Here is a 22,395-nt window from a genome sequence, read left to right as displayed (position 1 = left end):
TGAAAAGGCTGCGCCTTCCTAGGCCTGCACATCCAGGCAGCAATGCCTGGAAAAGGTGTGTAAGGAGAACCACATCTCAGCTCGGCAAATCGATGGGAGATAATCTAATCTTTGCCAATGACTCTGTCTGATCCCTAGTGGATTGACCCCTAACCTGATTAGGTAATGGCTGCTCAGCATCCACATACACTGTTGTGATAACTTCCTTAATCCAGCAGGCTATCATAGTCCACGACCCCAGCTCAACCTGTTTACCCCCACTGTGGAGTATAAATAGCTGGTCCATCTTCCTGAGAGGTTTAGAAGCCTCCAAATATCTCATATGCTGCTTGACATTCAAGGTCTGTAACAGACTATATTCACCACATTTCTCTCCGTCCAGTGTGGGCAGGGAAATTGATTGATTCAAGTGAAAATTCGAGACCACCTTCGGCAAAAAGGACAGAAAAGTTTGCAGCTGGCCCACCTCTGGAGGTACTTGCAGGAATGGTTCCCGGCAAGACAGTCTGCAGTTTGGAAACTCTACTCGCAGGACGCAGTCTTCAAGTAACCAACCTCAAGGAGAGGCTACGCAGTGGTCGAAAGGTGGGATCTTAACCGAAAAAGGACGAACCCTTCATTCCTCACACCAAGCCTCAAACACTTGCCAAACTCAAACATAGGCTAAAAGTGGAGAACTTTTGTGCTCAAAGCAAGGTGGAAATCACAGCAGTGGAATAACTGAGCCCTCTCAAGGGCCATATTGTAAGACGAAATAGAGTCCGATTTTCATGAAGAATAGGCTCCTGCCATAGCAGATCCCTATGGACCAGTAATCTGAGAGGACAGTTCACCAAGAGCCTCTGCAGATCTTCATATTATGGCCTCCTGGGCCAATTTGGCAGCACCAGAGGCACCAAACCTGTCTCTCTCTCGATCTTCCAATCATTATCCAACATGGCCACAAGGAAAAGGCATATAGAAGCTTGCCTTCTGGCCTCTCCTGCATGAGGGCATCGATGCCCAAACACTTCAGATCTCTCCTGAGGCTGAAACAGCGAGGAATTGTGTGATGTCGCCAGGAAATCTAGAAACGGGAGGCCCCAGTGGCCCACTATAAGCTGGAATGCTTCGTTTAACAGTTCCCATTCTCCTGGATCCAGACTGTCTGCTAAGAAAGTTGGCTCTTACATTCTCTTTTCCTGCAATGTGTGAGGCTGAGAACTCCTGAAGATGTACTTCCACCCATTCCATGAGTTGGGCTATTTCCTGCAACACTTGCTGGCTCTTGGTTCCTCCCTGGCGATTGATGTAAGCCACCATCGTCACACTGTCAGATATCATTCGGACTACTTGACCCTGCAAGTGGTCGACGAATTGCAAGCATGCCAACCAAACGGCACAGGCTTCTAGCCGATTTATGCTCCAGAGAGACTCCTCCGTCCTCCAGTGCCCCTGCGCTGTCAACGTCTGATGGTGAGCCCCCAAACCCAGGAGGTCGCATCCGTCGTGAGTACTAGCCAGTCCGGTATTCATAGGGGAATACACTTCCTTAGATGATCCACTTGCAACTACCACTGCAGTCGTATGCTGATCTCCACCAGTAACTGAAGCTGTATTGAGTAGTCCTGAGACTGTAGACTCCAAAATGCAAACAGTGTGCACTGAAGAGGACGCATATGCACACTTGCCCACCAAACCACCTCTAGGGTGGCTCCTGTAGATAAGACCATACTGTCAGACATATTGTTTCTGCCAATAGTCGCACCTGCGCCATCAGTTTCTGAATGCGGATCTCCAGCAGGAAAACTCTGCCTTGCTTTGTGTTGAAATGAACACAGATACTTCAGTATCTGGGATGGCTGCAGATTGCTCTTGCCCAAGTTCACCATCCAATCTAGTTTCTGTAGCAAGGAGATAACCTTGGGTGAGACTCTTTCATGCTCTTGGCCCAAATTAGTCAATCGTCTAGGTACGGATGGACCAGAATGCCATCCTCTCAGCACTGCTGCTACCACCACCTTGACCTTGGAGAAGGTTCTGGGCAGGGTGGCCAAACCAGAGTAGTGCTCAAAATGCAGAGAAAAACCCCCCTGACTGTACTGCCATTATCACCAAGCGTAAGGCTTTCATGTGGAAATGAGTCACTCGCAAAAGATGGTTGACTCCCTTGAAATCCAGGATGGGGTGAAAGGAGCCCTCCTTCTTGGGTACAATGAAGTAAGTAACATCAGCCTGTGTTTTCTTGTGACATGGGCACTGGATCGCAGCCCACAGGCTGAGGAGCCTTGACAACGTATACTGCCTGTCTCTTCTGTGGAGAGCTGCAGGGAGACACCATGAAAATGTCTCGAGGAGCATTGAGAAACTCCAGAGCATAACAGTCTCTTATCACTTCCTGAACCACTAGTCTGACGTGATTTCGACCCACCTCAAGATTAAAAAAAAAAAGCGACCCCCTGTCTCCTGTTCTCGGGGGTGGATCGGCACACCCTCATTGAGGAGTTGGAGGGCACCGCCACTCGAGCCTGCGCCCCCATCTGGGATGCCTGAGACAAAGGACCGAGACCTACCCAAAGGTACAACCCTCCGAGAAGCCTCTCCTCTGTAGGGTTGAAAACATATGAAACCCTTAGCATGACCTCTTGTGCTGAACAAGCACGGCACCTGCTTTTTATCCTCTGATAACCGAAGAACTAGGGACTCTCCCCACTTATTGGCCATTTTTTCCAACTCACTCCCAAACAAGAGTGATCTTTTAAAATGCAATTTTGTAAGATTTCGAAATTGTATCGGCTGACCAATTCCTCCACCAAAGCTGACGCCTGGCCACTAATACCGAAGCCATCACTCTGGCAGAAGTGTGGATCAGGTTGCAGCCTGTAACTGCCAATAAAGGAGGCTACTGGTTCCATCACAGCCCTGGAATTCAAACCAGACTCATCAACTTCCTGAGAGAGAAGCAAGCAAGAGCAAGTCACTAGGAAGCAACAAGAGGGTAACAGCTAATTTATTGCCGCCTCAAAGGCATGTTCAGGATAGCCTCAATTCTCCTATCCTGTGCTTCCTTCAATGCCGCTCCCCCTTCGACAGGGATAGTCGCAACTACTCTCACTGCCGAATCCAGGGGGTACAGTACTTCTAAGGTTCATCCCCCTTTAAAATTTAGCTTCCAGGACGCCTCAGTCAAGATCAATCTATTCTTGAATAGCATCCATAATAGGGAAGAAACATGATGCTTTATGCAAAGAAACTAAAAAGGGATTCTTTTTTGGCTCAGACATGGAATCAGCACCCGGCACCCCTAGCATCTTCAGTGTCTGGGAGATAGGAGCTGGCAACTCATCTCTATGAAAGAAACGCAACATTGTTCTATATGGCTCCAACCCCAGAGGAATTTCCCCATCCTCCAGGGAGTAAGGATCGCCTTCATCATCCATACCATAAGAGTTCCCTATCAGCATGTCCGTCAGCAGGTCTAGATGTACTCTTGACGCTTACCTGTGGCACCAGGTGTGCAGAGATCCAGTGTCTGTGATCCTGAACTCTTAGGTTTGGCCAGCTCCACAGATTGTGCTTGAAGAAAGGATTGCAGTCCTTGAAAAAATTCCACCCAAGAAGGGCAGAAGGATCCATACCAAAACCAGGAGGCATTGGTCTTGTACCCATTGAGTTTCATTCCCTGCTGACAAACCAGTTAAGGAATCACCAAAACCAGGTGAAACCTCTGACAGGTCCCCCTCTGGTCCCATTCCCACATCATGTTGGGAAGGGCCGGGCTCAGCAAAATCAACCGGAGACAACACTGAGCCTCCAAGCAGCGCTGACAAGTTAAAGGGGACGCCAGCCTGAGATGCCCGAATATGGCAAGCAGCACAAAGGGTAAGGTGCTTAGGCTTGTTACTGGTACCACACCTACTAATAGCATGCTCCCAAAGGCGTCTGACAATTGTGCACCCAATTGTGCACCCGCACAAATGAGCCTGGACAGGGCACCCAAAAACAAGTTCTGTCCAATAAGTGCACACTAAGGATGCCCAAAATTTAGGTGCCCAATATGAGGTTCGGGTAGGTGCCCACCTGGGCGCTAAAGCACAAACCAGACAGTTTCATGCCAGACTTAAAACGTAGAAAAGTGCGCGAATGCCGCCACGGCCTAGTACATGGCGTCTGAGCAAAGTCTGAGAGCAGGGCCTAGTCAAAAGGCTGCTCAACCTGCCAAAACTCCCCAAGCTCTCCCGGAGGCAGGAACGGATGTCAGACTGGTGTGCCGAGGCTTGGGGACTAGAAGGGGAATGGAATTCTTCATTTTTTTTGGGTAATATTTACTCTTTATCTGAGCTCAGCCCAACCTGGCTGAGTATAGAGTTGGCCTCTTATTGGGGGGGGGGGGGGGGGGGGGGAGGGATCGAAGGCCTTCACCACTGTGCTCGGCTTCCTGCACCTGCTAGCCTCTCAGCTGTTTTTCTCTCTACAGTTAAGTCCATGCCGGAAAACCAGCTACTGAACGGAGGCACTCTACTGAGGGAGGGATCTGCAGATATCACCTCTGGAAAACTCAACTGAGTGAGGGACCATAAGGTATCACCACAGGAGAGTGAGGCTAATTAATTTCCTTCTTCTCTTTTTTTTTTTAAGCAATCCCTAGTAGGGAGATACACATCTACCATCTGCTGGAGACGGAGAATACTGGCAGGCTGTCAGTGCAGGGGTATATATATACCGTGACGTCGGCTTTGCTCTGTCTCCATCTTTATAACCCATTTCTGAATGCTAAGAAAACACTGCAGCACAGTTTGATTTCCATGTACTCAATTTCTTGATATGGCCAAAAATACAGTTTTAATTAAAGTATCTACTATTAAAATTATTTAACAGTACTTAAACAGCTGTCACAACTTTCTTGTTGCCTCTGAATTATTTCTTTTGTTCCGGTTCCATTATGTGTTTCTCTATTTTAGTCTCATCTTTTCTTCTGTGTTTTCTTCCATTTCCTTATTTCTTTCTTTGCCCATCTACCCCATTACACCCAAACTTACATGGCAGCCTCTTCTCCATTCAAAGGTACCCTCCTCCTCATGCCTTCCCTTCCTCCCTTGTCACTCACTATTCTGACCCTCAATCTTCATTCTCTTTCAATTGATTTCTTGCTGTTGCCTCCTCTCAAATTTTCTTTTTTCCCTTCTCTGCCCATCTTCCTCTTTCCTTCCCTGTACCTTTTGGGCTATGCACTGGCAGCAGGAAGGTCAAAATGAAATCTCTCACAATGAACAGTATGCACAAGAGTCCCTGCTCCATGGCACATATAATCCAGTAAAAATGCACAGACAAGACCACTACCATTGCAGCGGCCGAGAGAAGGATGACTGGACAGTTTGCCAAATTCTACAACTGGTGCAGGAAACTGAGAACTAAACTCACAACCCTTAGAGAAAATTATTTAGAAATAAAACATTCCCTTTGGCAAAGCCTGTGGGGACAACAGGCAATGTTAAGAGAAAAAGTATTGCATATCACATAGGAGGGAGTTATTTTGCCAATGGATGGAATTGAGAAGAATTATACAAGAGAGAAAAATCATAGCCACCTGTGACATGTAATTGCTACATACTTTCTCCATATTTACACACACACAAAAAAAGCACAATTTATTAAAATTTTTCCATAATTTCCCCAAAATATTTTCCATTAAGAGCACTTTTAAGAATATAAATTTCCAGAAAGTCCAGAAGTTGTGGGTTAAGGATTCCTGCATATTTTACATATGATTATGGAGTGGACAGTCAGTTACCTGTCTTGCATAAATGTTTCCTAAAAAATGAAAATGCATAGCTCAGTGAGAAAATGCTTATGGTATAATTCTTAAGTTTTTTTAATATATTTTTATCATCTTGTTTAAATCTACTTAAATATTCCTAAAGTCAAGTGTCTGTGTTGAGGAGATTGGAGAGAGAAAAAAAAAATCAATTAAAGCTACGCATCGCCCTTGGAATATTTCCTGCAGCCTTCCAAGTTGCAGCACATGAAAATCATCAGAGGCTAATGGTAAAAAAATAAATGGTTGCCACCCTTTGAAAGTTTAACTGCTAAATTAAAGGAAAGAAATATATATATGAATAAAGCCCCAATATTTCCTCACTTCAACAGAGCCAGTGTATAGTCTTTCAGTACAAGTGTAATAAAAGGTTGCTACCCAGGTCAGGCCCACCTCTACCATTTTCCTTAACTGTCAATAAGTCCTTCCTGTAATCCTAGGACTGTAGAAAGGGCAGATTGTCAAACACTATGTAATCAGTGGCTCGCAATCTTTGACTCAACCTTGGTTTTGCTAATCCTCAGTCACACTAATACTATTCTTGAGTATTAGTTCAGCATTTTAAAAATGTGATATATAAAAGCCAGGCAAAGCTTTAAAGAGCAACAATAGCTCTCAAACTGTCACCCTTAACACTTAAATGTATATATGTTTTCTTTAAAAGGTCAAATATCTGTTACATAGTAGATTACCGCAGAAAAAGACCACTTGACTCATATGCTGGCTGTAAAGAAAACTAAACAACTGCTGAAAAACTGGGAAGGCCAACAGAAACTGATCATCAAGGAAGTTCAGAACTGGAGTGTAAACATGGATTATAACAACTGTAGAATGCAAATTATAATCTGAGGTCATCCTTAAAAAAAAAAAGGACACAGAAAAGAAAGTCAAGTCAATTATCTTCTGAACAGAAGTTCAGTCTGTTTATAAGAATCCTACAAACTGGGGGGTCCTGGTCTCCCATGATTCTGTTACTGTGGAAAGGGCTGCAAAAATTAACTTTTACCACCCAATTCCCCAGTCTGAGCAGAAAACCCTTGTAAACTGTGGGAAGCCTGAAGGGATCGATGGCTAGCTGGGTTCATCTCACCAGCAGCAGGAGAACTGTAGCACTTCATGCAGCATCTACCTCCTTCCACCAACTGGGCCCAAATGGAGCTTTGAGCAGCACCATGTTACATGGTCCTTCATGGTCTAACCGTAAGTCTGGCCCAGGCAGCAGGAGGAAGCAGATCTGCAATGAAGCACCCACTCTCTTTCTCCTGCCAGCTGGGAAAGGAGCAGCAGAGGACTGGCCTTGATCAGTCTGGGAGAAAAAGAGGATGGTGGAGAAGGAGGCAGAATTGTGGATGAGGCTAAGTAATGGGATATGGGGTAGGGAGGGGCAGAGAAAGGGAAAAGTGGGAGGGATGAGATGTTGAGTGAGGTTACAAGATAAAGTAGACAGATGCAATTAGGTGACAGCTGAGAAATTAGAGAGGGAAAACTGCAGGAGTGATCAAAAAGGATAGAAACTGAGGAAGAGTGTGGGAAGCAAGTTAAAAAGTACAGGGGTGGGAGCAAGAAAGAGAAAATGCATCTTTAGGAAAAGAAATGACAAGGTCAGAGAAGAGAAGATGACAAAACTAGAAAAAAGTAAAATATGAAAGAATATAGTTCCTGTTGTACTCAGTTTATGATGGTTCTCTCCTTCTGCCTGTCCTTTATTTTCCATCTTTTAGTTCTTTCTCCTGTCCCCCCTCTTTCCTTTCTTGCCTGCCCCTCTCCCCCCCCCCCCCCCGTTCATTGTAATTTTCCTTTCAGTTCATTGTAAACCGGCGTGATATGTTCTACAAATGTCGCTAAATAAAAGTTCATAAATAAAATACCCAGACATCAAAAAGGATGGGAAAGCTAATTTCGTAATGTAAAATAATTTAAAATTAAATAATCCTACTTTACGAAGAGACTAATGCTGGGAAAGCAGATAAAGTATCTTCTCCTGTTTAATTTCTATCCACTGCCTCTCAACTGAAGAGTAAGTTGCACTTTTTGATGAACAGATTCTGCTTTGTTCTAGGCACAGCTCCCCCTCATCTCCTACAGCAGCTCTGTGGCAAATATTTTTTAAATTATGTAGCACAGTAAACTTGAACTGGCATAAAATGTGTTGAGCATGTTATTTCTATATGGAGTTTAATATATCACACATAAGTACTCTACTGGTTCCATTAAACTTTTTTCCCTTTAATCTATCCACCAGAATTTGACTAAGCACATGCTGCAGATGAACCTAGGAATTTCATCCACACAGTTTACTACTACACTGGCTCCAAGCCAAGACTTTGAACTGGCAATACAAGAAGGAAGTTTTGTTGGAATGAAATGGAAAACCAAATTAAGTTTCTTTTAACTGAACCAGGCTCCAAAAAATTTAGTTCCTCCAGGGAGATGGAAGTTTACATTTACATCAGCTTATCAAACCTTACTATGCACCAAGTTCAAGACTGATAAACAATCTCTATTTGAAACAGACCAATGTAAAACAAACATTTTATCCATATGCTACTGGAAAGAACTTCTGAATTTTCTTAACTTAAACGAATGCTAAGATGTGTTTAGAAAACCATCAAATGCTTTTAGAAAAAGGAGGGTTTTTATTTTCTACACTTACCATTGCTTGCTCTATTTTGTTGTCAATGGCTACAACACTTGCACCAGATGCACTGTGGGAGAAAAAACAAACAGTTCAGACTTCCTTCTATTAGACTTTGCAATACTAGAAAAATACTTTTAGCCAATTCAACAACTTGAGCAAAAGAAACCAGAGCATTGTTGAAAGGTTATGAAAGCTCCTCTTCCTTGATTGCTTCCATTTCAAATGTCTGTACAATACGGTGCTCTTCTCTCATGCAGTATGGAATGAAGCATGATCCACTGAAAACTGGAGTCAGGGAACAAGCTTTTTCAAAACAGGTGATGGAGCAAGAACAAAAAAGGTGAATACCTTTTATTTAAAAAAAAAACCAAAAAAAAAAAAACGTAACATCTATCGGAATAATAAACACGACCTAGGATTACGACCAGAGGAATGAACAGGAGAACTGAGCAGCAGGAAAGCCAGTTAGTATAGCTGCCTTAAAGAAATGTATTCTTTAAATACAACAATCCCTTGATAAACAGAATATATGTTCTCTAATTCTTCTGCATACTGAAATTCCAACTATTAAACCCTATTTTCCAAATGACAATAAAACATGTTTTCCCTATGTTCATCCATGAACATTCCTCTAACTGCTTAATAATAAAAGTACCTCACAAAGGATGTAAATTAACGTAGAACATCTTTTCAGTTTATCAGTTATATTTGACTTTTTACTCGTTTATGTTCTTTGCGACTTTAGAGCTTTTGTTCTTGCTTACCCTCACTGGGGAAACCAGCATCATCACTACTCTTATCCATGATCATTTTGTCATTTCCACCTCACCCCCATTTATCAACATCTACTTTTTTGTATTTGTACCACCTTGTTTAAAAATTTTGATATTTAAAGATTTGTAGGAAATTATTAAACTGAACAGGAAACAAAGAACAAGATAAATTCTGGCTGTTCTTATATTGAATTCAGGTCCCAAAATGAAAATTGTTACAGCACTTTCTAGACGTGGCTATTTTGTAGAGAGTCTACCTGCTACACCTTGAGAAAGCTAGTATTCATAAGAAAATGTGATCAGTGTGGTAGCCTAGGACTTAGTACAAGGCTCTGCTCTATGCAATATGTTTATTAATAACTGCTAAACTTGAAGAAAAATATGCTTCTTTGCAAATGACAGTAAAATTTGAAAATACACAGGTCCATAAAGTATAATAAAATAAAAGGGAAGTAGAAAAACCTGGAAGACTGGTCAAGGATTTGAAAAATAAAGTTTCAATGCTTAAAAAGGTAAAATCTTTCAAGAGTAAAAACTGTCTGCATGCCAGGTCACATGGATACCTTAAAAAAACAAACCAAACTAGTGCCTGGGGCAGACCCAGCAGGAACCACTATAGAGATCCCAGGTCTGAAGAGAGCTGTCGCTGCCACTGTTCCATTCCTGCACAGGACGGGATGCACAGATGGAGAAAAACATTTAAAAACCAGCAAATATTAAAATTCTAACAAAAAGGAAAAAAAGCAAGAAAATGTTTGAAGGACAAAAAAAAAAAAAAAAAAAATCAGGAAAACATTTTTTGCATCATCACCCAAAGATTTTGGTTGGCCCAAGTTTTCTAAATATTTTTCCACAGCTGAATTAACCCGGGATGCAAAAACCCATCAGCCACAGATCAATTAGGACAATAACTGGAACAAGAGTATGATTTAAGCAGTAATCATCTTAGATAACAGCTCAGTCAATGCTTTAGTAAAGCAGGACTGGAAAAAGCCTTGGCACCAGGTCAGCCAGGTGCTAACCCTCCCTGCCATGCAAAGGAGCCAATGCCAGCAAAGCATCTGCTGGGTTGCAGAAGGGAGAAAGCCTGGAGAGAGAGAGAGGGAAGGGTAGAGAAGGAAACAAAAAAAGCAAATATTTCTCATTAAAAAAAAAAATCTAAACAATTTCCTGGTTCCTTGTCAGTTACATAAGTAAAGGTAGAAGCAGCAGGTAAAAGGAGATACCGTATTTTTCGCTCCATAAGCCACTTTTTTTCCCCCCAAAAGTGGGAGGAAAATGTCTGTGCATCTTATGGAGCGAAAATTAAAAAAAAAAAAAAAAAAAAAAATTTAACTACAACCCCCTACCCTCCCCAAGACTTACCAAAAGTCCCTGGTGGTCGAGCAGGGGTCCCTGGAGCGATCTCCTGCTCTTGAGCAGTCGGCTGCCAGTAATCAAAATGGCGCCGGTGGCCCTTTGCCCTTACTATGTGACAGGGGCTACCGGTGCCATTAGTCGGCCCCTGTCACATGGTAGGAGCAATGGACGGCCCATGCCAAAGATTTTTCAGAAAGTGTCTTGCACTGAAAAATTCTGATACTAATTACATATATAATCATTTAAAAAACAAATTATTGAAGAAGGTTCCTCATAGTTGGGGTGTTAAGAGTTTAAATACGAGAGGAGTTTGAAGCCATATTGTATTTTGAGCACCCCTAATTTGCTCTATAAGACGCACAGTCACCCGGGAACAGAGTCAGTTTAGCACACCATTTTTTTTTTTTTTTTTTTAATTTTCCCTCTCTGAATCCTAGGTGCGTCTTATGGAGCGAAAAATACGGTTACTTTGTCCTTGTCATTAATGTCAATATCATCTAGTAGAATGTGTGGTGTGTAAATTGTGCTACTTTTGGTTAAAAAAAAAAAAAAAAAACTTGTCTGATATATAAAAAAGAAAATAAAATTCAAACCCCTTTTCTTATGGAAAAGTGATATCCTTAACAGTCTGTTGTGTATTATACTGTGTGGTGTATATAGGGATTGCTTGTGTTAGATATACAAGCCTTTTGTCTACATAGTTTGCATTTATAAGCACTATGTTCCATTCTGGAGACCATGTCTTCAAAAGAGCATGGACAGGATTAAAGCATTTCAGAAAAGGGCTACTACAAAGAAACCAGGCCTGCAATGCAAAGCCTATTGAGGGGTTTAAAACACTCAAAATGCACTTGAAGGAAAAATGGTATGGATGCTATGAGAAATTCAAATATTTGACAGGCTTCAATAAAGTATGGGAAGATTAAATTTTGCACAGAAGAGGAAATGCAAGGATAAGGGGTCTTGAAATAAAATGGCTGAAGTTCAAAAGAAGCATAATAAAAAAAAAATATTTGAGAGGGTGGCAGAGGGCTGAAAATCTACTGGCAGAGGTAGTGGATACCAAAACTGTGAAAATGTTAACAAGCTTGGGGAAAGACAGCACAGTGGTGAGGCCAGCTGGGGACTAACAGAAGAAATGAGGGAGAGAAGGCATTTGGCTCAAGCATACAGAACTTTAGGCAGCCAGAGGGAAAGAATAGGAGCCAATGAGTGGTAGTACAACTACGTCAGGCTACCAAGAAGGCTAGGGTCACCTGGTGGGAGCAGGCATGGTTGGATGTTTTGGACAATAGTTTCACTACTTTTGGTGGCTGACTAGATTATTAAAAACTTAGTGGTAAAACATGGGAAGGAACCTGTAAAAACTTACAGGTCGATACTCTAAGGCCGCGGTAGAAACAGTGCGGCAGTGTCAGGCGCACCCTCGTTCCCCGCACGCACAGTTCTCTTCACCTACCGCTCTATACTCTCTTCTAATTGCATGCAAATGCATGCCGCGGCAGCGAAGCCTTAGGCAAGCGTTAGGCCCGCGCAACCCATTTTACTGTATAGAGCGCCTATACAGTATCCTGGGTTCGCGGGCCTAACGCTTCATGGCCGCGCTGGTATCTGTCATTTCAAATGACATTTGAAATGACAGGTACCAGGAAGTGGACAGTTATGTTCCCCGATGCTCGGCAAACTATCCCCCAGCCCCTGCTCACCTGCCCTGGCCCCGTCCGGTCTCCGGTGCAGCCCCAGTCCTGTCTCCTCCTCCCGAAGCAAAAAAAAAAACAAAACTGAAAAAGTAGCAAGGCTCGGGCCTGCTACGATAGTCCCTTCTCCCTTCTCCTCTCCTCCCGATTTCGGCGCTCAAGGCGGCCGGGTGGGCGTGCATTCATCCAGGCAGAGGGAGCCGGCGGCGAAAGCGGCCTCCGGCCCCCTCTGCCTGGATGAATGCACGGCCCCCGCCGGCAGCGAATGAATGCCCGTGCGATTTCGGCGGTCAAAGCATGAGCGCCGAAATCGCACGGGCATTCATTCGCTGCCGGCGGGGGCCGCTGGATGAATGCAAGGCCCCCGCCGGCAGTGAATGAATGCCCGTGCGATTTCGGTGCTCATGCCTTGAGCGCCGAAATCGCACGGGCATTCATTCACTGCCGGCGGGGGCCGTGCATTCATCCAGGCAGAGGGAGCCGGAGGCCGCTTTCGCCACCGGCTCCCTCTGCCTGGATGAATGCACGCCCACCCGGCCGCCTTAAGCGCCGAAATCGGGAGGAGAGGAGAAGGGAGAAGGGACTACTGTAGCAGGCCCGAGCCTTGCTACTTTTTTGTTTTGTTTTTTTTTGCTTCGGGAGGAGGGGACAGGACTGGGGCTGCACCGGAGACCGGACGGGGCCAGGGCAGGTAAGCAATGTTTTTACACTTTTTTTACACCATTTTTTTACACTTTATTCCCGTTTACATTTTCGAACACCACACTAACACCAAGTAGAGGGTAGCGGTAAACTAACAGGTTAAGGACGCGGCAAAATAGCGGGTTACAAAGGAGATAATCTGAGCACGCGTCACAGTATCGGAGGGGAATAGCTAATTCCTTCATTATACAGCTAATTCGTTCATTTACATATCATATACATGCTGCGTGCGGATTGGGTTATGCGTCTGTTTTAAGAAGCACTAAAGACGCGTGAAACTGGAGACTGTATCGCTGAATCGCCTTACGCGTCCGAATTGTGCGCTCCCAGCACGTTATAGACGGGAAATCTTCAACCGCACGTTACAGTATCGACCTGTTAGTGGTAAAACATGGGAAGGAACCTGTAATCACCTACCACGGTATTTAAACAAGCTTGGGTCAAATAAAAGGAGCAGTGGTAGGAAGTCAGGATGTGCATCAAAAAATATTTTGTTTTTGGTTCAAATGAAGAATTTCCCTTATTCATTCCAAAATATCCATCCATTCTTTTCATTTTTGGAAGTTTATGCATGTAAGTTTGTACTTATGCACATAAACTACCAAAAACAAATATAATGAATACACATAACTAATAAGAATAGGATTGAGAGTTTGGGTTAAAAAAACAAGGAGACATTGGCAGGAGCCAAGAGAGGGAAATCTAGTGCTGGTTTAAGAAAGGAACTTTATATGCTCATTTACCCAAAGTGATTAAATAAAAGGAAGGGTGAATGACAAAATGAGTAGACTGCCATCTACTGTGGTGTTATGTTAAAATTAAGGGGGTCCATACCCAGCAGCAGCGTAATCTGCACGGCTGAATATCCTGCCAAAGTTAGCCAGGTAAATTTATCCAGCTAACTTTGCAAGCTAGCCAATTGCTGATCATCCCCCCAAATATTCACTGTAGGTTACTTTCTCCTGCAAACATCTGAAAACTATGAAGCTATATTTTGCTATACAACAGCATTACAATTCATCAAGCAATGGTGCAGGATGTGCTTACCTCTAGTTAGTAAAATGTTTAAAATACACGTCACCATGCAAAATGGAGATTTGATCTGTCAGGCATGCCGCTCCAAGCATACAACACTTCTTTCAGATCTCACACTTAAAGAATGGTCAGGCTCTGCCTTTTTATTAAAATAGGATATTGTAATATTAATTTACAAGATGCTATACATACTGTTTATATCACACTAGAACTGATAGATAACGACTTACAAAGTTCAGTGGTATACCGTACTGCATAAATTAAATTGATCAAGCAGCTAAGAATCAATTTGGATTTCTTTTTCACTACACAAAAACATTGTTTCTGAATTAAAGCTCTGGATTACATTTTAGCCTACTTTCTTATAGAGAAACTCACCTTATAAGATCACTATTTGTCTCTGCCCACACCTCACAATAACTTTTGAAATCTTCATCCAATTACATGCTATAGGCAAGCATTTTCAGTGACCCCTGGCTCACTTTTCATGAGCCTTTGATGCCCCCAATAATTAGAATCCCTTCTTTTTATTTCCTACAGGGAAATAAGTCAGACCGGTTGAAATCTCAGGCAGGTCAAAGCATACCATGAGGACAAACATTTTTAAAGTTGTCCTGCTATTGGTTAGTGCTGCTAGTTACCAGCCAACTCCCATTTCTTGCCTAGTTTCCTATGACTACGTTTTATGATGTACTTATTGCACAGAAGTTCTCATATGCAAATTTGTCCCAAAGGAGGAACTAGGAATGAAATGTTTGCATATTTTATTTTCCTTTTCTCTCTCTATGCTGTTAGTGTAGCAGAGAAAAGTTCAAAGTGGTATAGTGAAATTGAAAGGTGGAAAGGATCAATGTGTGGAGAGAGACGAAGAAATGGCAGAAATATTAAATGAATACTTCAGTTCTGTGTTCACTAAAGAGGACCCTGGAGAAGGACCGACACTAGTTAACAAGAAACTGGAGGGGAATGGAGTAGATGTAACTCCATTTACAGTAGAAAATGTATGGGAAGAGCTGGTGAAACTGAAAGTGGACAAAGCCATGGGGCCTGATGAAGTTCATCCCAGAATACTGAGGGAGCTCAGAGATGTGCTGGCAGGTCCGCTGTGTGACCTATTCAATAGATCCCTAGAAACGGGAGTGGTGCCGAATGATTGGAGGAGAGCGGTGGTGGTCCCGCTTCACAAGAGTGGGAACAGAGAAGAGGCTGGTAACTACAGACCGGTTAGCCTCACTTCGGTGGTGGGAAAAGTAATGGAGTCACTGTTGAAAGAGAGAATAGTGAACTATCTACAGTTGGGAGAATTGCTGGACCAGAGGCAGCATGGATTCACCATTGGAAGATCCTGTCAGACAAATCTGATTGACTTTTTTGACTGGGTAACCAAGGAATTGGATCGAGGAAGAGCACTCGATGTCATCTACTTGGATTTCAGCAAAGCTTTTGACACTGTCCCGCACAGGAGACTGGTGAATAAAATGAGAAGCTTAGGAGTGAGTGCCGAGGTGGTGGCCTGGATTGCAAACTGGTTGACGGACAGAAGACAATGTGTGATGGTAAATGGAACTCTCTCTGAAGAGAGAGCAGTTTTAAGCGGTGTACCGCAGGGATCGGTGTTGGGACCGGTCCTTTTCAATATCTTTGTGAGCGACATTGCGGAAGGGATAGAAGGTAAGGCATGTCTTTTTGCGGATGACACTAAGATCTGCAACAGAGTGGACACGCCGGAAGGAGTGGAGAGAATGAGATGGGATTTAAGGAATATGGAAGAGTGGTCGAAGACATGGCAGCTGACATTCAATGCCAAGAAGTGCAAAGTCATGCATATGGGGAGTGGAAATCCGAATGAACTGTATTCGATGGGGGGAGAAAGGCTGATGTGCACGGAGCAGGAGAGAGACCTTGGGGTGATGGTGTCTAATGATCTGAAGTCGGCGAAACAATGTGACAAGGCGATAGCTAAAGCCAGAAGAATGCTGGGCTGCATAGAGAGAGGAATATCAAGTAAGAAAAGGGAAGTGATTATCCCCTTGTACAGGTCCTTGGTGAGACCTCACCTGGAGTATTGTGTTCAGTTCTGGAGACCGTATCTCCGAAGAGACAGAGACAAGATGGAGGCGGTCCAGAGAAGGGTGACCAAAAAGGTGGAAGGTCTTCATCAAATGACTTATGAGGAGAGATTGAAGAATCTAAATATGTACACCCTGGAGGAAAGGAGGAGCAGAGGTGATATGATACAGACTTTCAGATACTTGAAAGGTTTTAATGATCCAAAGACAACGACAAACCTTTTCCATAGGAAAAAAATCAGCAGAACCAGGGGTCACGATTTGAAGCTCCAGGGAGGAAGATTCAGAACCAATGTCAGGAAGTATTTCTTCACGGAGAGGGTGGTGGATGCCTGGAATGCCCTTCCGAAGGAAGTGGTGAAGACCAGAACTGTGAAGGACTTCAAAGGGGCGTGGGATAAACACTGTGGATCCATAAAATCAAGAGGCCGTCAATAAAGAGTGGGTGGCTCGCCAGAATGACGGCTACTGCCTGGAGATAATACCCTTATTCAATAAACATACACATGGTTACTGTGACTCCAACATCGCTCTAAGCTACAACAGCAAGAGGAAATGTGGAAAAAAGGATTCACACTCACAAAGTGGGGAGAAGCTGGCTGGTTACGGCGGTTACTACCCCAAACCAAATAAGCCTGATACTTCACTTTCAATGCATATCCAGCATAGCTCTCTGCTTCAACGGCAGGGGAGAAGAAAAACTGATACTTCACGCATATCCAGCATAGCTCTCTGCTTCAACGGCAGGGGAGAAGAAAAACTGATACTTCACGCATATCCAGCATAGCTCTCTGCTTCAACGGCAGGGGAGAAGAAAAACTGATACTTCACGCATATCCAGCATAGCTCTCTGCTTCAACAGCAGGGGAGAAGAAAAAGGATTCGCACTCACAAAGCGGGGAGTAGCTGGCTTGTTACGGCGGTTACTACCCCAAACCAAATAAGCCTGATACTTCACTTTCAATGCATATCCTGCTTCAACGGCAGGGGAGAAGAAAAACTGATACTTCACGCATATCCAGCATAGCTCTCTGCTTCAACAGCAGGGAAGAAGAAAAACTGATACTACACGCATATCCAGCATAGCTCCCTGCTTCAACGGCAGGGGAGAAGAAAAACAACCAATAAGGGCTGAATAACACAGTCTGGGTAAAACAAATAAGCATGGGTGTAGCTTGCTTATTGCGGCGGTTACTTCCCCTACTACCCATAACTAATCAAGCTTGATATTTCACTTGGTTGCAGCTCCATCATTGCTCTCTACATTAATGGTGGGGGTGGAAGGGAAATAGAACCAAAGAGCTAAGAGAAACAGATAAGTATGAGAAAAAAAAATGTGAAGCTTGCTGGGCAGACTGGATGGGCCGTTTGGTCTTCTTCTGCCGTCATTTCTATGTTTCTATAAGTTCTCACTCCATGAACTACAGATGCTGGTTTGCATAGAACAGTCCCCTACCCCACTCCCAAAATCCTATGTTAAAAAACACACATGGTCCATATGATCCACATTGTTTTAACTTTTTCCATTTCATGGGCTAAATACTACCAGTCATGTGCTGTTTTAATGTGTGCATGGGACAGGAAATAGTTTTGAAATGTACAGCAATTGTAATTAATCACAGAATGAAAACTAAACTATGGTTAACCACTTGCAGTTCATATTTGGTGTACAAAAAGTTGATATATAGCGTTAAAAATAAAGGTGGAAAAATTTTAATTTTTTTTAGGACAAAAAAAAATGTGATGGCAGTTTTGCTATGTATGCCCTATAAGCAAGCTTCTATCTCCCCCAGGCACTAATGCTGCAACAGACATGGTATCAAACAGTTAAATTGCATTAGACCTTGGCCCCCTATCTTCTAATCTTCTTAATGGACAATGTGACAATATTGGCAAATATGCTCTGCAAACACAGACTCTGAAATCACCAGTAGACCTGGGTGGTAAAAGATGCATCATTCATGCCTTAAGGTTGGGAAAAGTTTAATAGAAACTTACTTAGAAGTCACTAGCAGACCCGCTGTCTATTTATTTATTTATTTATAGGTTCTTCTATACCGCGGTACGCATAGCAATACATCACCTCGGACATGGCAACACAGATTGTTGTAGTCTATGTTACTGCTACTCAAAATAAGCTAGAGAACATGAAAAGGGTAAATGTGATTGCCTTCCTCTTGCATATATTACTCAAAATAGGCTAAATAATTAACTTGAGTGCTTCACACCAATGAATCCCTATTGACCAAGGAGGATAACAATGGATTAAAAAGTTCAGATTTTTAAAAATTTAAATCAAACTGGTTTTTAAAAGATACTATTTTTTAACAAATTTATATATATTGATAAATTTACCAAGCCTGTAGCCTAGATCATTCTCCATAGATGAAGTTCAGGTCCTAGCAGTTGCTAAATCGGCTCTTTCAATTACACCAATTGTCATCTCTGTCCTTTCACTGACAAACCTTCGCCACAATTATCCAGGCCTGTGTGATTTCAATCCTGGATTACTGCAACTCACTCTAATTGGGGATCCCAAAAAAAGTCAACGCCTACAACTCAAAAGTTATTGAATGCGAGAAGATTCAAAAGGATCACCCCTACCCTAACAACTCTGCACTGATTCCCAAATACTCTACCAAAGCAAGTTCAAAATTCTGGGTCTAGCCTTTAAGGCCTTCAAAGGATGTGCACTGATCTACATACATCAGCCATTGCTTAACCCCATATATAGATTCTTCATTTTATGTGTTGTCACAGGCCCACCTAGTCAAACCACCACCAAGAGACAAATGATCAAGCACTAGAAAGAAAATGTTCTCCGGATCAGGCACAATACTATGGAACTCCCTCACACTGAACATTAAAAATAGTTTCTAATCTCCACAAAACTACTAAACCTGGTTCTTTGAAGCAGCTTTCTGTCCAGGAACAGAATTTGCCCATCAAGAAGCATCCTCTGACTCCTAGAAGTCTGGGCTTCTTTTTCATATGTATAAAACTGCTACAAGTTACTTAAAATATTCAACAGGTAGTAAAACAGCCCCTAGCCAGGTTAAATATTAAAAGTCCTAGGAGTCTGGCATTAATAGATATGTGGGCTGTGCCCCAACCACTGATAGGAGAGGCTTTTGTTTAGGTTCTGTCCCATCCTCTCTGTGGGAGGGAATGGGAGAGGGATGGATTTGGTTATATTTGGTACTCATAGTCTGTTATTTCTTTGCTTTTGTATGTTGCTCTGAGCTTCTATGGGAACAGCAGGGTATAAATCAAATACAAAACTATAAATCAAGAGGCCATGAACTATGGTCAGGACCCAATTTTATTGCCTTCCCGGAAACAATTCAGTAGATTAGCAAAGTCTAATGCTTCCAGTTTCCTACAATAGATTTTTCAAAATTCTGCAATTGTTGCAAATGTGCATAATTTTGAATATATTTGCATATTTAATTGAATTTCTTTATTTTTATAAAAATGGTTTTATGCCAGTTCAATGACCAGTTGGCTCTTATTACATTAAAAGGGATCTTAATGATTGGTGCTAGGGGATGAAAAGGAAGGGATCTCAGGATGGGAGAAAGGATTTTCAGGCAGGAGGGATAGAGAAGTAACAGCTGGGAGGATAGATGCACAGAGGGAAGAGAAAGGGAAGACCTGTGATCTGGAGAAACAATTATCCATTTAAACCACTCCCTGCCCCAACATCATCTTCTCTCTCACTCACATTCCTTTCAATCCCCCCACTCACATTTTACATCCTCTCTCTCTGTCTTTCCACACACACCCCTTCCGATCTCCTCATTCACATTGTACAGCCCTCTGATCACCTCACTCACACTCCCACAGCTCCTCCCGATTCTTTCACTCATATTCCACAGCACCCCCAATCTCCTCACTCATGCCCTCTCCCACATCCCATCTGGTCCTCACTCCGTTCCTCCCCCCCAAACCCACTGTTATTCTCCCGCACCTTTCACTCACTCTAGGGGAGGGGTCTTGAACAGAGATGGAGAAGGGATCTTAAATTGAAGGTATGAAGGAAGGGAGAATTGGAAGCAGAGGGAAGGTTGGAAGAGAAAGAGGGGATCCTGGATCAAGAGAGAGAGGATGATCTATTCACACAGTTCCTCCGAAGATACCTTTTCTCATTCTTATACCCTACACCCCCCCTTTCCCTCACATATACACCCTCTGATCCCCTCCCTTATTCTACATTTTACCATTTTTATCTTGTTTGAATTTGTGTCCTTGTTTGATTTTAAATTTTATTTTGCGCATTTACTTGATTTAGAAATTTTTGATGTTAAATGTTTTTACATCGTTTATTGTATTTGATTATTCTTAGAAATGTATTTTTTTTTATTAACCATTATGATAGTTTATAAACTAAATGGCAGTGAATTAAATTAAATAGTATACCCCCACAACCCCTCACTCGGTCTCACTCCACACAACCTCTAATCCCTTTATTCCACACAATCTCACCTCCAATCTCTCCTAAACTTTCACTCCCACCTCCCCTCTGATCCTCTCACTAGCAACAAACACTCTCCCTCCTCACCCACCTGCATGGATCTATATAAGCTGCTTCCTCTTCCTGTGTAGCCTGGGGCCTTAGTGCCACATTTTGCTCCATGGGGATTGCCATAGTGCGAATGGTTCAAAGTGCAATGCTCAGCCTCACACTGCACAGAAAGAGGAAGCAGCCTGAAGTACTGTGTTGCTCCTGCTACATAATACTTTAAAGCTGTGATTAGCCCAGGTGAATTGGGCATGGAGAGGGGATGGGTAGGAAAGTTACTTGCTGCTTGCAGAGTCCTAGCCACAGGTCTCTTAGGCAAATCTGTGGAGAACGAGTTCTGTGGGAAGGGCTGGATTTTGCAGCCTTCCCATGGCATCTCAGGAAACTATATATTGAAAAGCACCGGTCCAAGTACAGATCCCTGAGGCACTCCACTGTTTACCCTTTTCCACTGAGAAAGTTGACCATTTAATCCTACTCCATTTTCCTATCTTTTAACCAATTTGTAATCCACGAAAGGACATCGCCTCCTATCCCATGACTTTTTAGTTTGCGTAGAAGCCTCTCTTGAGGGACTTTGTCAAACGCCTTCTGAAAATCTAAATACACCACATCTACCGGTTCACCTTTATCCACGTTTATTAACCCCTTCAAAAAAATGAAGCAGATGTTAGGCAAATCTTCCCTTGGGTAAATCCATGTTGACTGTGTTCCATTAAGTCATGTCTTTCTATATGCTCTACAATTTTGATCTTGAAAATAGTTTCCACTATTTTTCCCAGCACTGAAGTCAAGCTCACTGGGTCTATAGTTACCCGGATCGCCCCGGAGCCTTTTTTAAATATTGGGGTTACATTGGCCACCCTCCAGTCTTCCGGTACAATGGATGATTTTAATGATAGGTTACAAATTTTAACATAGATTAGAAAATTTCATTTTTGAGTTCCTTCAGTACCCTAGGATGCATACCATCCAGTCTATTTGATTTGCTACTCTTTAGTTTGTTGATCTGGCCTACTACATCTTCCAGGTTCACAGTGATTTCGTTCAGTTCGTCTGACTCATCACCCCTGAAAACCATCTCCGGAACTGGTATCTCCCCAACATCCTCAGTAGTAAACATGGAAGCAAAGAATTCATTTAGTCTTTCTGCAATGGCCTTATCTTCCTAAGAACCCCTTTAATCCCTTGGTCACCTAATGGTCCTACCGACTCCCTCACAGATTTCTTGCTTTGGATATATTTAAAAAAGCTTTTATTATGAGTTTTTGCCTCTATGGCCAACTTCATTTCATTTTTAGTTGCATATAACCTTGACATATCTGCCCTACAAAATTGCCATCGAAAAAAAGAGTCAGTCTAAAGTCACTCCTAGACTTAACTTTTGCTGAAATTGCAAGGACATGTTTGTCCAATAGTAGCTGCACCAAAAATTCTTCCTACTTCCAGTATCTGCTTTTGACTTAACACTGGTTGGTTACATTGCATCTAGGCTGCAATCCTTACCAGACAGCCATTCAGAACTCTGACTCTATTGGAATAAGGAAGTGGATGTCCTTGGTATATACATACACATATATACACAGACACAGTGACACCCAGCGTGGGAAATTTTAAGGAGTTTAGTTTACATGAAGAACTTTGTACCATGACAGAAATTAGTGGGGTAGAGAATCACTAATATTACTAGTGTAATTATTTGATATAAGGCCTGTAAGTTCTGAGAATAAATGCCATTTTTTTTAGTCTGCTTGTAACAAGAAACAAGTCATGATATCAGATATATTTAAGAGCTGTTACTCATGA

The 22,395-nt window shown here is 42.7% G+C and overlaps 1 protein-coding gene across 7 annotated transcripts in view; it reads right to left on the bottom strand.

Annotated features, from left to right (window-relative positions):
- The window catches only part of TSC22D2 (TSC22 domain family member 2), a 153,804-nt gene that overhangs the window by 8,551 nt on the left and 122,858 nt on the right, over positions 1 to 22,395 (bottom strand). For 6 of the 7 annotated variants that reach the window (XR_003858648.1, XR_003858650.1, XM_029616123.1 and 3 more), the window contains one exon: positions 8,448 to 8,499. Coding sequence is in view for 4 of the 7 variants with exons in the window: in XM_029616123.1 (XP_029471983.1) it covers positions 8,448 to 8,499 (52 nt within the window). In the remaining 3 variants the exon portion in view is untranslated. Of the gene's footprint in view, positions 1 to 8,446; positions 8,500 to 22,395 lie in introns of those variants that run through there. The other variant, XR_003858649.1, reaches the window with a different exon arrangement.

The sequence above is a fragment of the Rhinatrema bivittatum genome, chromosome 9 (genome assembly GCF_901001135.1).
Source record: "Rhinatrema bivittatum chromosome 9, aRhiBiv1.1, whole genome shotgun sequence".
Lineage (NCBI taxonomy): Eukaryota > Metazoa > Chordata > Amphibia > Gymnophiona > Rhinatrematidae > Rhinatrema > Rhinatrema bivittatum.
Note: the sequence above shows the minus strand (reverse complement) of the source record. Positions and strands in the feature narration are given on the sequence as shown.